The following is a 15,647-nucleotide window of genomic DNA, read 5'->3' as shown; positions in this document are numbered from 1 at the left end:
TGGCCCTTTAGTCTGCTTCGTAATGTTTCTTTTGCTTTTTAAAAGTAAAAACTGTATTACGGGTAAGATGTACATCATGATGATTTGATATGCATAGTGGAATAATGACTACAGTCAATTAACATATCATCTCACAGTTACTATTTAGTGTGTGTGATGAGAATACCTGAACTTTACTCCTAGCAAATTTCCAGTAGTCATTACGGTGTTGGTAACTATACTCATCATGCTGTACGTTTGTCCCACTCTGCCACTGTAAATGAGACCCACACAGAAGTGGTCAGGGTCTTGGGCAGTCAAACATTTTGATGGGCATGACCCTGGCTGTGTTTTTTTTCCGTGCCGTTATGTTTCCTCCTCTTTTCCTTCATTACACTCCCTGCATTAATGAAGCTTCTGGGCATGCAGTGTAAATGCCAAGGTGGATATCTGCACCATCCTTAAAAGGCCAAAGCAAGAGATAGATTGGAAGTCAGATTACCTTTTCGGGGCACAGGGTACCTTCAAGTTCCGATTCAATATATTTTCTGCAGGGCAGGAACTCTGTTGGTGATTTTAGAACTACAGACTATGTGCTGGAAGCCACCTTACCTGGAGTTCAGGCCTGGCAATTAGCAGTGAGAAGTTCTTGTTTTCTTCACTGGTTAGCAGAGCCACAGCCTCCTCACGATTCTGTACCTCTATCCCATTAATCTACAAAGAAAAAGGTGGAGGGGTGGACGGTAGCATGATTAGATTGTGCAAAACAGTTGTCTACTGTTTCAAGCCTGTATCCATTGCCCAAGCACAGCTGGAACAGAGAACTTCAGGCAGGCTGAAAAGAATGCTGGTTTTCACAAGGAAAGGCCTTGTTCAGTCTGGTGAACTCTCTCACTGTAGGAGACAGCCTCCAGAGGAGTAATTCACAAGATGAGGCGTGTGAATAGGAGTAACTGGGACTCCAGAAGGCAGCACTGAGAGAGACCGCAGTGTTGTGAAGAGGGAAAGCATCTAAGCAATTTAACAAGACAGAACTAAATATACTCAGGCAGAAGTATATACTAAAGCACGACTACTGATATTTTTTAAAAATAAGCAATGAAAAGAACAAAAGAAGCAATGGTCTGATGTGAATATGATAGAATTATTTAGGGTGTTTTGTGTTCCAAGTTTGACACCAACTTCTTTAGGTGGGACATAAAGTCAGATAAGTTCATCTGTACCATTTTTCTAGGTTATACATATAAACAGTATTATACAATACTTGTATTTATACAATCTCACCATCACACCTGATCCCTCTCTTGCAGGATTTTTGCTTCCTGTCCTGGCTCCTTTGAGCTCTGCTTGTCTGAAGGTCTCAGCTCCAGGGGACACAGCAGTGGTCCCACTTATGAGCTGGAAGACTGAGCCTTCCATCTGAGTCTTATGCCTTATAACAGCAAAGGGCGTCATGGATCTTGGTTAACAAGGGCAAGTGTGGTTTCTGCAGCACAGTGAAGGCAGAGAGGGCAGGTAAGGAACTCAGGGTTTCCATACCCAGTGGTAGATGCTTGTGGAAAACTAAAGCAACTGAAAAAGCAGTTACTACTGAGGATTCAGCCCCTTTAGGAATGAAAGTTGGTTTGAAGTCCAGGGAAGTATAGAATAAGCAGTGGAAAAAGAAATGAAAATTACTTAGTGAGGTATGTAGTGATAGATATAAACACAGTGAATTATAAATGAGAAGACAGGAATGAGCAGAAGTACAAGGTAAGCCTTCTACCCATAAAAAAACCATCTCAATTTCTGTGAGATTTTAAAAAGGCCATAATAGAACTGCCATATGATCCAGAAATCCCAATCCTGGGCATATATATTCAGACCAAACACTAATGCAAAAAGATACATGTATCCCTATGTTCATGGGGCTTCCCTGGTGGCTCAGACGGTAAAGCGTCTGCCTGCAATGTGGGAGACATGGGTTCGATCCCTGGGTCGGGAAGATCCCCTGGAGAAGAAAATGGCAACCCAATCTAGTACTCTTGCCTGGAAAATTCCATGGACAGAGGAGCCTTATAGGCTACAGTCCATGGGATCACAAAGAATCAGACATGACTGAGCGACTTCACTTCACTATGTTCATAGCAGCACTCTTTACAAGAGCTAGGACTTGGAAGCAACTTACTGTCCAGCAACAGAGGAAGGAATAAAGATGTGGAACATATGTACAAGGGAGTATGTCTCAGCCCTAAGAAGGAAAGAAATTGTGTCATTTGGAGGACCTAGGGATGATCATATAGAGTAAGTTAGAAAAACCAATGTCATATATTAATTCATGCCTGTGGGAACTAGAACAATGGTAGAGATGAACTTATCTGCAATACAGTAGTAGAGAAACAGATGTAGAGAACAAACGAATGGACACCAAGAGGGGAAGGGGTGGGGTGGGATGAATTGGGATTGAGATGTGCACACTATTGATACTATGTATGAGATAGGTAACGAGTGAGCACCTACAGCACACGGGACTCAGTGCCCTGTGGGGACACAGGGGATGTAGGTGCACGTATAGCTCCACAGCAGAAATGAACAACATTGTAAAGAACTAAATGCCAATGAAAGTCTGACAGATAAACTGATAGAGAGGTGGTACTTACATACAATGGAATATTACTCAGCCATAAAAAGAATGAAACATAAGCCATCTGCAGCAACATGGATGCAGCTATTAATAGATATTATCATACTCAGTGAAGTAGGTCAGAGAGAGAGACATGAATACCGTATGATGGCTTCTATGTGGTATCTAAACTATGACACAAATGAAGCTATTTATAAAGCAGAAACAGATTGAGAGATGTAGGAATAGACTGCTACTTGGCCAGGAGAAAGGAGAGGAATGGGTTGTTGAAGTTTGTATATGTAACGGCTAAAATAACAGGGTCCTACTGTATAGCACAGGGAACTGTATTCAATATCCTGTAATAAACCATAAAGGAACACATTTTAAAGCAACCACACACCAACAAAAGATGTTATCTGGTTTTTAATTTTTTTAACAATTAAAAACAGACTAGCTACAAGAGGAACAAATGGTTTACTTTATGTTAATTTTTATTGCAGCACAGTTGCTTTAAAACGCCGTGTTAGCTCCCACCGCACAGAAGGACTCTGCAGTGCACATGTGCACCTCCCCTCCCATCTAGGCCGCCACAGGGCAGCAAGTCCAGTTTCCTGTGCTATACAGGAGGTTCTTCTTAGTTCTCTAGTCTCTACCTCGTATCAATGGTGGATATGTGTCTATCCCAGTCTCTCAATCTCTCCTATCCTCCCCTTCCCCCTTGAAATGCATGTATTCTCTACATCTGTGTCTCTGTATTCAGATGGCCTCATTTCGACTCCAGAGAACAACAGATATCGTTTACAGATAAAGTACTCTTAAAAGCCATTCTATATAGTAGTTACCTGCTGAGTCTGAAAGTTTAAAAGACTGCTTAAAGTTGAAATGCTTGGCCCAAAATGAATCCTTCAGAGAAAGCTAACATGAGCATTATTTGGGGTCACGAGAACTGTTGACCTGATCTGGCCTGTGTTGTCTTTGGTCCAGAGAGGAGGACGGAGTGAGACGAGCTGACTTGTACGGTGTAAGGCGCAGGGGCGGCTTGCCTGTTTAGATGGGGCCTCCTCTCTCCCGTTTGTCTCAGGCCCCACCATGCCCTGTGTCCTGGTGTTTTCCAGAGCTGGGACTTCGGCTCTAATTTAACTGGTCTGCCTCACCACACATCTAGTTTTGCGATACTGATAGCTATTTGTTAACTTCTGCATTTTAACCCTAAAGCTATGATCTGAAGCAGTCTGCATTTTAGTGAAGGAACAGAGGATGCTGACCTACCTGGATAATGCGGTCTCCTTCTCGGATGCGCCCGTCCTTGGCCGCGATGCTGTTAGGGTCAATCTGAAACACACGGCACTGAGTGGGTAACTCAGACATGCACGAAAATAAACAAGAGCACTGTCCAAAATCTGCCTCTGTCTAACACGCCATCATGCTCATCCCTCTGTTTTTGTTTTACAGAGAAATAAACAGGACTCCAGTGTCGTGCAAGGAGACACAAACATGGACTGATACGTTTCCAAGCCCTTTGCAGGCCATGGTCCTGGACTCTTGCCCCATAACCCTGCTGACCCTGCCCACCTGAGGGGATGCAGAGGCAAGGAAACAGTTGTTCCACCCAGAGAGGAAAAGCAAATGTGCTGGCCTACAGGTGAAAGGGTACCTTTCATTATGTGGTCTAGCAGCCATATTTTCATTATTTTGCCAAATGTGTATATTAAATTTTGGAAAGGAACTTTACGAATAGAATCTAGTTGAGACAAGTGGCATTGCACTTTAGAGAGAGACCCCCAAATGCAGCAGTGGTGGGCCAGCTTAAGCTTAGTGGACGAAGTCTACTCAACGGGATGGGCAGAAAGCCTAGTAGTCACATCCCTGGGTTCATCCCATCGAGATGGATTTTATTTCCTGATAGAATGGGGCTTGTGTGCTAATAAAGATGGGCTGCATGGTGAGGTATCCATACTGAAATCATCTGCTTTGCATTGGCTTCTCTGGGAAGATGAAAATAACTTCCGTCTATGTATTGGATTCATCAAAAAGTTCATTTGCGTTTTTCCATGGCATCTGATGGAAAAACCCAAGTGAATTTTTGGGCCAACCCAATACTTTGAAGTTGCACTGTGAACTCAATGATACACATTCTAGCAAAAGAAAATGACTCCCTCCCCCATCTCACTTAGTGAACTGGAAATGGGAAATGGGAATCTACTTTTCCCTCGGGGTTGAATACACAAAACCGAGTAAACGGCTCCATTTTATGGCCGATTTGCAGGCTTCTGAAGGGTAATTTTGCCTTATGCGCCAACATTAGAACTTAACCCCTATGTAGGGTAGTTCCATGGAGTGTGATAAAGGGGACAAAGAAATCTGCCTGTGTCTTTCCAAAGACATCTCAATAAGCCAGAGCTGCTCAACACATTAAAAGGAAAGAAAGAATACAGCCTCTGTGTCCTGCTATGATAGTTATAAAAAGTGAGCCTCAATACCTCGCTTATATAGATGCCAATGTCATCTTCATCATCTGTCCGGTAGCACACCGTGAGACCCAGCTTGTCCTGGCTGTTCATTCTGTAGAGATCCACCTCCTAGACAAAGAAAAGGGCATTCCCTGTGAGACTCCAACAGGCAGTGATGGCTGGGAGGACGTCAGATGTTTTAAAAAACATTTTGTTTAAATGATGAACTGGATTTCTTTGCATTTGCTGTGGGCAGAGCAGTTAACTTACTAAACAAAAGGTGATTATAGGCAAGAGATCAATGCCTAGGGCATTTCTGACCTTTCAGTCAATATAGAGTCATTTTGAAAATAGTTATTTTATTGATCCCACCAAAGAAAAATTATCCATATTTCACTCAGCATCGAGACTTCTGGGGTCGGCCTTTTCAAAAGCATTCTTTCAATGTCTGCCACCAACGAGAATATTTCCAAACCCCAAACCATCCAGCCATTTCAGTACAAATGTTTCCAATGTGTTTGGTTAGATTATTTCATGTTGCGTTCCCTTAATATGTGCAGTAATAGAACTTGCAAACAGATTACACATAAATTGATCCAAGGAAGGACGGTAACGTGATAGCATGCAATTAATGCTTTCCACAACAGCTGTGATATTTACAGTCGAGAAATTAGTTTCAGACGCTATTACAACAAATTAAATAAGATAAAAGCGAAGCGAGCCCAAATGTGAGACACATGGGCACACGCAGCGCCACTGTATTTGACAATTAAACTGTGCTTCGGAATGAAGTCTCAACTTTGAAAACGGTTGGAGCCTTGGGAACAAGAGGCTTGGTTCTCTGAAAGCGTTCCCAGGCTCCGTCTCCCCGCACTGCCGGCCGCCCAGGCAAGACTCCACAGCACCAGGGTACAGGCCTGTGCCAGGGGCCGCCTGCTGGTAAGTCTCCAGGCAGACCCCCTGGCCCGGTGTTCAGTGCTAGCTGCTTACTAACCAGGAGGGGCTCTGAGATGGGGCCTGTCTCGGGGACTATTTCCTCACTCCTGGCTCTTCTTGGATGGTGGTGAGGATATGGTGGTTTCTGTAGTGACGCTCAAAGCAGTTATGTAGCAGACACTCCTGAACCCCCTTCCCCGGTGCCCAATACCACGAACACTTTCTAGGTGGAAGAACTGGAGGCCCTAAGGCCCTGTGAGCAAGGAAAACAGAGGTGCCCTGAGGGTGGTCACGTGATGGGGCCACCAGGCCAGTGTGGGGAGCTTGGATTTTACTTCAGCATCCTGGGAAGCCTTGAGCAACTTTTAAGTGAAGATTGCCAAGCTCTGGTTGATACCTTCAGCAGGCTTTATGGCTGATGTCGAGCATAAAGTGCTGCTGACGAGTTGGGGCTCTGAGCGCAGCTCCCAGCTCTTTCTAGCAGCTTCACCATAGGGTTCTGTGGGCTTGTGACTGTATCTTACGCCTGCTTCCTCACTGGGGCATGTCATCGTGCCGCTTGGACAGGCTGAAGAGTGGCTGAGACAAGACGGCCGAGCTCCCGGCACGTCGCCTGGCCCAGAGCAGGTCTACAGGAAACAGTGAGGATGACGACTGTGGGCAGGTGGTGTCCTAGCCGAAGTCACTGCAGTTATTTCTAGCCAAGTGTGTATGTTTCTCACGTCCCCCCACCCCCAATTAAGATAATTTTATTTTCTGAATATTGACATGTTAATTAATTCAGTGACTTCCTCATTAAAGCTTCAGCAATCTGGTATATTACCCAGAAATGAAATCCTATTATCTTTCCCTGTGTTTGGAGGAAAAGACTAAGCAATCACAGGCGGCACAGGTTTAACCGCAAGGGCGCATTCTTTACAGATCCTGTGGAATAGCCCATTTGCACACCGCCCACGTAGTGGTCTCACAGCATCCTCACATTTCAACCGCATGCCCAAGTCTCCACCTCAGGTCACACTTCATTGGGCGACAGACAAAGGGAAGATTTGCTCCGTTTTAGCGCTTCCTAACAGGTAATGTGGGCTGCCCTGGTGGTTCAGCAGTAAGGGACCCACCTGCCAATGCAGGAGACGTGGATTCGATCCCTGGATCGGGAAGATCCCCTGGAGAAGGAAATGGCAACCCACTCCAGTATTCTTGCCTGGAGAATCCCATGGACAGAGGAGCCTGGCGGGCTACAGTCCCATGGGATCCTAGAAGAGTCGGACATGACTAAACCACCACTACAAGAGGTGGTGGAAATCCGTGGGATTTCATGACGACTTGTTCGGGTCCAAATGTACCACTGCCGCCCCTGAGCCCCGGCTTCATGGTAGAAAGAAGCCAGCTGGTTCTGGAACAAGAACATGTGCAACCAAAGCAGGGAGAAGGGTAACTGGAGAGGTTTTAAGAAGCAACTAAGAAAAACAACAAATACTGTGATATGACTTCTATCAGAGTAAAAAATCATAATACAGGTTATAGTTTTCATATAATGATCGACCACCAAGGGGGATAGCTCTTAAGAAAGATCAAAAGGTACGAGAGCTCTGCTGAAAGGTACGAGAGCTCTGCTGGGCTTCATTCTAATAGGATGTGAAGTATGCGTCAGGGTCATGATGAGGTAAGGGCAGAAACCGAGGGTAGGGTTTGGAATCTTTTATAGTACTGAGACACTGCCCTGATAGCTAAGGATAAGATTTTCAGACTTGTCTCATTGACTAAGGCTTAAGACTGGGTATTACTGAGCTGAAGAGGCAAGGGGGGAGCTATATAGAGTCTTGCTTTGGTAGAATCACATATATTGGTCAGTGACATGTTAAAAATTTAACCAGCCACCTAACCTGGCCATCCTGGACTTTCACCACTGTTAGTCTGAGAAGCATGACTGTAACACACATCTAGAATTGAGGGCTCCATTTAAGAACCCAGGAAAGTGAAATGTCTGGAACTGATGTCTTGGGGGAAAAACAGCATGATGTGCTAAGAGTATTCAAGTAGGAAATAGGAAGACTCATAAGGAATGTGAGAGATGGAGGTCTGATGTGTTAAAAAATAAAGATATTCATTTGGCCTAATGCCAGTAATGTAAGCAGTGTGAAATCTACAATCAGTATGATTTTGATAAAAACCTAACTTGAAAATCATTTCTACTCCATTTTCATCAATATTTTGATTGCCAGATAGTTGAACAATTACTTATTGAAGTGGACACTAGTTCATATTGCTACTGGTGGGATGATTTCTTTCTCTGGACTTTCCCCTTCTGATTCTTCCAATTTCTTCCAACAGGTCTGTTACTTTTATAACCAGAAAGAACTTTCTCAGAACAAATTCCCAAAGACAAATGCACCCGATGTTCACTGGAGCACTGTTTACAACAGCCAAGACATGGAAGCCACCAAATGATGCATTGACTGACGAATGGATAAACAAGATATGGCACATTATACAATGGACTATGACTCGGCGATTGAAAAAAAAAACTGAACTAATACCTTTTCTAGCAAAATGGATGAGCCTGGAGATGATCATACTAAGCAGATGGAGTCAGAGAATGACATATAGCCTATCAAAATACAGAGTCACAACTTTAGAAGACAAACTCATGGTCCCCAAAGGGAAAAGGTGGGTGGTGGGGAGGGAGGGATAAGTTAGGAGGCAGCTGGGATTAACGTGTACCCAGTGATACATGTGAAACAGATAATCAGCAAGGACCTGCTGTACGGCACAGGGAACGCAACGCTCTGTAATAACCTATATGGGAAAATAACCCAAAAAGATTGACTTTATGTATATGTATAAATCAATCACTTGGCTGTACCCCTAAAATAAACACAACACTGTAAGTCAACTACATTCCAATATAAAATAAACAATCTAAAAAGAAAAATAAAGACAAGTCAGTGATACTTCCCTCGGGCCTTGGTGACCTGGGCTGCTGTCACGTCCTTGGAGCCTGAGGAACCTTGGGTCCAGAGGGCACCACTGTGGTGGAAATAAAGAGGCTGGGGAGGACGGGCCTGCAAACGAGCCCCACTTGGACCTGGACTGCCCCATCCCGCGTGGACAGGACTCCAACCTCCAGATGCAGGTGGGTCCTCCTACAGCTCAGCCAAGCCTAGTGCACAAAAGGACAGTGGACCTCTGGGCCACAAGAGCTCAGAAAAGTACCTGCTCTCCAAGTCTCCTGGTGCAGCTGCTCCCCTGGCAGCCCCTTCCTTGGAGTTGCCCCACTAAAGTACGACAGTATCCTCAGCATCTCAGTTATGGGAGGGCTTGGGATTGTCTTGGGGGTACATGGTAAGGGAAAAGAAGTACCCAGACATAAGCCCTGGGGTCTTTTTTCTGGCCCATTTCACTGGAATCTACAAACCAGGAACACAACTTTATCTTGGATGCCTGATGCCCAAATAACCTGAATGGGGCATCAAGAAGTGCTGTCGCCCGTGGACATTTCCTGTAACAACAACTTGAAAACCTGTGCTGGGGGTACTTCATAGTCACAAGGCCTGCGGGGCTGTAAAAGACATCTGGCCTCCAGAAATGTTATGGTGGAGTAGGTAACTGAAAAAATGCTAACCAGGGAGGACCTTCAAGAAGCCGGCTTTGAGGGGTAAAGTCAACATACGCTTTTTGGATATTTTTGTTTTTTTGAAAACACTTAAAATGATGCTCTACATTGTTAATTATTTGATAACTGCAAATCAAAACTACAAGGTGGTATCACCTCACACCAGTCAGAACAGTCATCACCAAAAAGTCTACAAGCAATACATTCTGGAGAGGAAGGGCATGGAGAAAAGGGAACCCTCCTACAGTGTTTTTGGGAAGATAAATTGTTAACAGCCATGATGGGAAAATGATACGGGGGTTCCTTAAAAAACTAGAGCTACCGCATGTGTCGGTCACACTTCTGGGCCTCTGTGTGGAGGAAAACCGTAATTTGAAAAGACACTTGCATCCCAACGTTCACTGCAGCACTATTTACAATAGCCAAGACATGCAGGGAGCCAAAGTGTCTGCTGTCAGAGGGATGCATGGGTGGGTAAAGAAGCTGTGGTACATATATACAACGGAATGTGACTTAGCCATAAAAAAGAATGAAATAATGCCTTTTCCAGCAACGTGGATGGACCTGGACATGACCATACTAAGTGAAGGAGCTCAGACAGAGGACAAATAGCCTGTGATATCACTCGTAGGTGCTATCTAGTCGAAACAAATGAGCATATTTCCAAAACAGAAACAAACTCACAGAGAATCAACTTATGGCTACCAGTTGGGAGGGATCCGGGGGAGGGATAGATTGGGAGTCTGGGTTTGACATGTATACACGTCTATATTGAAAACAGATAACCAAAAGGGACCTGGCATGGCACAGGGAACTTGGCTCAGTATTTTGTAATATCCTCAACAATTTGGAAAAAAAGAGATACTTGTATATGTATAGCTGAAGTACTTTGCTATACATCTGAAAATAACATTGTTATTCAACTATAATATAAAATTAAAAAAATTTTTTAAACATTTACAGAAGTTCAGAAAAGCACAAAGAGGACTTCCCTGGTGCCTCAGTGGTAATGAGTCTGCCTGCCAATGCAGGAGACCTGGTTTCGATTCCCCGATCCGGGAAGATCCCACGGGCCGCAGAGCAGCTAAACCCGTGCGGCACAGCTATTGAGCCGGTGCCCTAGAGCCTGTGCTCCGCAACGAGAGAGGCCACTGCAGTGAGAAGCCTTGAGCGCCACAACCGGAGTAGGCCTGCTTGCCACAACCACAGAAAAGCCCGCAGAGCAACAAAGACAAGCACAGCCAAAACTGAAAGTTTAATAAAGAGTGCAGAGAACGGAATGATGGTTTATATTAACATGTGGAATCTCTTGGCATTTAAAAAAAAGGCACATGATACGACTTCGCTGTGGAAACTCCCATTTCCAGAGACTGGTCCCCCACCATAGAGAAGAGCCTAGTTGCTAATGGTTAAGCATGAGAGCTCTTGTCTTCAGGAGCTCTGGAAACACAGTGTAAGAGCTGAAACTGTCTTGGGATTTGTATAGATTTTGAATTTACTTTGGCTGCTCATAAAGAAGATTACAGTAATGCAATAATAATTGAATAATGAATTGTACAGAAAGAGTAGTGTCTTTATCTATTATGTACTGTACATGGTAGATGCTCAACAAAACTGAAAGACTTAGCTTGAGAGTCCAAGGCAGACTAAAGATCCAAATAAAAAATAAACTTGGCTCTGCCAATTGCAAGTCAGGCTGCCCTGGGAAAGTCATTTCACCTCTCTGAAACTTCTCAGCTAATCTTATCCCCAGAGACAGCATTTTGGAGCTCAGTGGAAACTGCTATTCTTCAGACTAACTAGGTGACTTGTAAATTCTTAACATTTCATTCTCACTCCAAGCTAGAGGTAAAGGCTTAGACGATTGAGCACATCACGGAAAGCATAGGTGTCATCAATACGTACTATCTCTGAGGATGGAGATACGATCACAAAGACGACCATTAATCAAACTGGTATGAATAATGTATTACCATTACCTGGATTACAGCTCCCCCACCACTGTTGTCCTGTTGCTCACTGGTCTAGATGGACTGCTGGATAAAAATGAACAGCTACGCCTGACATTTTAGATGAAATCGACACAATAGCTCAATTAAGAAAAGTAAGAGCGCCACTCCACCTTGGTTGATTCAAGCGTTTGGTTTCAACGGCAGCCACTTTAATCAGAGGGGAGGTCCCAGAGACGGACATTGGTGGCTTATTCATTTCAAGGAAGATTGGTTTCCCAAGTATAACTCTTAAGACCTTATGGATCCAGAAGTTCTGTGCATATTTCTAGAAATCCTCTACATGCTTTCTGTATGCGTGGCACCATGTGGGATATAGAGATGCCTCTAAAAAGACTGCACTTTCCTTCAAGGACCCTACATTTGAGGCTGGGTAACAAGGCCTTTATTCAACACATGTTGGCTGGGTGGCTGCTATCCGTAGGCACTGTCTGAGCAGGAGGATGGTTGTGCGGGGCCAGGGCTGCCTGAGAGTGGGAAGGAAGCTTCTCTGGAGATGAGCCATGCTGAGTGAGGCCAGGACCCGGGGGAGAAGAGCAGAGCTGGGGGAAGGTTCCGGACGCAGGGGAACAGGAGAAGGATGGGCAAGTGCCTATGAAACTGCGAGGGCAGTGAGACGGTTCCCTGGAGGCGCCCTGATGCTGTGCCTTCAAGGCTGCAGAGAAGCACATGGGTTGGCGGGGAAAGCCTGTATTTATTTCTAGGATGGCCTCACGTCCCTCGTGATCTACTGATGTTTCGCTCTGAGACCTGGTCCGGAGCTCATTTTAGTCCCCTTGTTGAAAGTGTAGCTCTCCTTTTCTGATCTCAAAATGACATCAGGACAGCAGAGGTGACGGCGGCCTCAGCCCGGCTAGGATGCCACCAACGGATCCACTGGGAAACGGAAACACTAGACTGAGGGAAATAAGCCTTCTTCAGATGTCTAGTTTCTTTCTTAATTGCCTATAGGAAGATCCAGAGCAGGTGTTCAGTACCTGAAAATTTATGGGTAATTATTTGGCGGCTCAACCCTCGGGCATACTTGGGTGTAATTCTTTTAACACTAAGCAGTTTCAAAATAACAGGGATTTGATGCTTACCTAAATATGATCATTTTGTGTACTTTAAAAGACAGAACATCTGTTTTTCTCTGTGTATTTGCTTCCATAACATCCCCAAACACTCATGTATTTTCCTCCTATATAATATCCATGGAAATAGTTATCTTTCAAAAGCTGCAGATGTTAATCTAATCCAACTGAGATGATGAACAGTTGAGACTGGCCCCCTATTCACAGCAAGGCTGGGTTGGTGGTGGGGGTGGGGGGGAGTACAACAGGCCGATGGGACTTCGAACCATCAACAACCTGTCTCTGCTAAGAAATCCTGTAAGGAAGTGGGGATGACAGTGCCCACCATTCCCCTTGAAAACCGGGTCTCCTTTCGGAAGCCCAGCTCTTGACTGGCTGCTGGTCATTAACCTTCTTGAACTGACTGGGCTGCCTCCCAAAGACACGCCTCCAAAAACAGAGCCTTCCTGGAGGTATAGACACTGTTTCCTCCTGGTGAGCCGCCCCAGGGAGGTTTAGGAAGAATCTCCCAGAGTCTTGACCTCTGATCTGAGGACGGGCCGCTCATCCAAAACCAGCAGGTTTGCTTTAGGAGATGGCACTAAGTAAACAGAAATAACCTGGAAACATCTAAGCTGCTATCAACAGAAGTCCCTGCGTAAAAGCTGTCTTCCTGCCTGGTGTGGACTCAATGTACCTCATGGTAACTGCTCAAAGGAGCTACAGATGGAGAGTGGCCACTGTCTTGTTCTCTAGATGAAAAACTCGTGTCTAAGCTAACAGCTAGAAACCAAAGTAGGTACTAGGAGCTCCTGAAGGGCTAGCAGGGTGACGACTTCCTGATTTTGCATTTCTAGTGCCAAACTAGATATCTAATGTAAGATGCTCAGTAAAAGCAGATGAGCAGAAATGAACACAAGCACGCATGCAGACTCTCTGTGCTGCCTATGTATGAATGGGAAGAAGTCTGAGCTGAGTCCTGAATGTCCATGAGGGGTTTAGTCATCTCTAGTCCATGAGACCTCACTCTGCACAGATGGTGCGGGTGCTGTCAAGATGCTGGGAGGCACAGCTTCACACCGCAGGGAAGGAAGCTCACAAAGCCTCAATCACGTGACCTGTGACAAGGGCAGGTGGAAGCGGGGCTTATCTGGGCCCGTGGCCTTCAGGTCAGGGCCCCTGGGACCTCACCACGTGCACGGGAGCACCTGGAGGGCTTGGTAAAATGCAGACTCTGATTCTCTAGACCTGAGGGCCCAGATTCTGCATGTCTCACAACCCCTCAGGCGCTGCTGCCCCAGTTTTTGCATCACACTTTGAATAATGAGGCTCAAGGGAGGTGTTTCAGAGTGGCCCGCTCCAGTCCAAAGCAAGATGTTCTCAGTTCACGCAAAGAAAGTTACTTCCTTAGTTCAGGCAAAGAAAGTTACTTCGTTTAGGAAGAAAGACTCAATTTGGGCTAGTCTCAACACTTCTTTGATACCAACCTATCTCCTTAGACAAAGAGAAAGCAGCAGGAGGCAGTGGAGAGAATGGGCCCTGGGTGTCCAGCCCTCGGCGGCACCAGTGACAGGCTCTAGGATTTAACAACGCTGCCTCATGTCCGCTGTGTTTACTGTACGGCACCTCACAGTCATGGAAACTCATGCTGAATTTTCTGCCTCAGCAAGTGATAAAGCATTTACTTTAAAATTTTCTTTAAATAAGCTGGGTTGAGTTAAAGGGAAAGAGAAAGCAAGCTGGTTCTGGTGGTGTCTGGATACAGCCAGATGATATAAGGCAGATATGGCGGGAAATCAGTGACCCTCCAGAAACCACATGCACACTCTTAAGAGACAAGAGCATTTTTCCAGGGAGAGACCACAGCTTTCCATCAGATGCTCACAGGCATTAGAAACTCAGATGGCCGTAAAGAATCCACCACTGTAAGGCTGAGTGTAACTTAATACCAAGAATTGCAAAGTCTACACCTGAAATGGAGCAGGACTCTATGGGTCCTTGTACCCACGTCCTCTGCCTGCCTTCTGTCTGTGGAAAAACTTCAGCCAAAGAATTAGTTTACTCAGAGAAGTGACAACATGCAGAAACAAAGGAAATAGTCAGAGGAGACCAAATAATACTTCAGTCATTAAGCATAATCAAGGACTGGGAAAGAACCCTCTTGCCAATGCAGGAGACATAAGAGATGTGGGTACGACCCCTGGGTCAGGGAGATCCCCTGGAGGAGGGCAAGGCCACCCACACCAGTATTCTTGCCAGGAGAATCCCATGGACAGAGGGGCCTGGCGGGCGATGGTCCACAGGGCAGCAAAAAGTCAGACAGGACTGAAGTGACTTAACATACAAACACACAAGGATCTTTAGTTCCTTCTCAAGGGCTATAGATAATATTCTGAGCCATATCCTAGGATTCTGCCTTAGAGATACAGCCTTACAGATGCCAAGTGGGAGAAGTTAACTATCGGATGACCAGACTACCCATGACATAAGCTGCCACAACTCCTTGGCCTCAGGACATGGGAAAAGGAAATGGGAACAAACCGACCCTGGAAGTGAAGACTGACTGCACTTTAAACAATCAAGACGATGCTGATCTGACCACCAGTGATCCATCTCAAGATGACTGTCAGAGCCGACTGTGCTGTTTCTACATGTAGGCCCCTGCCTCTGTCTATAAAAGTTCTTGCCCCCGATTGTCAGTGGGGGAAGTTGACTTCGGACAGGCGTCCACCCTCCCCACCCCCAGTTGCTGGCCACAAACCTGGCCTCTTTAATGGCTTCTGAGCGGCGAGCAGCTGACCCCACTTCTGGTTACACACCGTCCTCCATAAATTGAGCTCCCAAGGTATTTGATAGCTTTTTAACGACCTCTGCATTGTCACAATGATCATCAAAAAGCAGTGTTGTCCTGTAAAGGTTATTAAATAGCCCTTCTTGCAAAGCAGTGTTCCAGACAGCTCTAGACTCACCAAACATGCTTCTTCTAAAATCCATGAAAAGCAT

The 15,647-nt window shown here is 45.3% G+C and overlaps 1 protein-coding gene and 1 long non-coding RNA gene across 3 annotated transcripts in view; one reads left to right on the top strand and one right to left on the bottom strand.

The window, feature by feature from the left end:
- Positions 1-8,430, top strand: part of LOC122683094 — a 256,521-nt gene extending 248,091 nt beyond the window's left edge. Inside the window, exons 5-6 of the long non-coding RNA XR_006337617.1 lie at positions 4,037-4,226; positions 8,302-8,430. This is a non-coding gene — a long non-coding RNA (uncharacterized LOC122683094). The remainder of the gene's footprint in view (positions 1-4,036; positions 4,227-8,301) is intronic.
- PDZRN3 (PDZ domain containing ring finger 3) overlaps positions 1-15,647 on the bottom strand; it is a 249,820-nt gene that overhangs the window by 3,807 nt on the left and 230,366 nt on the right. For both annotated transcript variants that reach the window (XM_043886647.1, XM_043886648.1), the window contains 3 exons: positions 5,065-5,163; positions 3,854-3,916; positions 592-693 (listed from right to left, as the gene is read on the bottom strand). In XM_043886647.1, coding sequence (XP_043742582.1) covers positions 592-693; positions 3,854-3,916; positions 5,065-5,163 — 264 coding nt within the window. The remainder of the gene's footprint in view (positions 1-591; positions 694-3,853; positions 3,917-5,064; positions 5,164-15,647) is intronic.

This window comes from Cervus elaphus, chromosome 24, assembly GCF_910594005.1.
Source record: "Cervus elaphus chromosome 24, mCerEla1.1, whole genome shotgun sequence".
Classification (NCBI taxonomy): domain Eukaryota; kingdom Metazoa; phylum Chordata; class Mammalia; order Artiodactyla; family Cervidae; genus Cervus; species Cervus elaphus.
The sequence above is the reverse complement of the archived record's forward strand: the minus strand, read 5'-3'. Positions and strand labels throughout refer to the sequence as shown.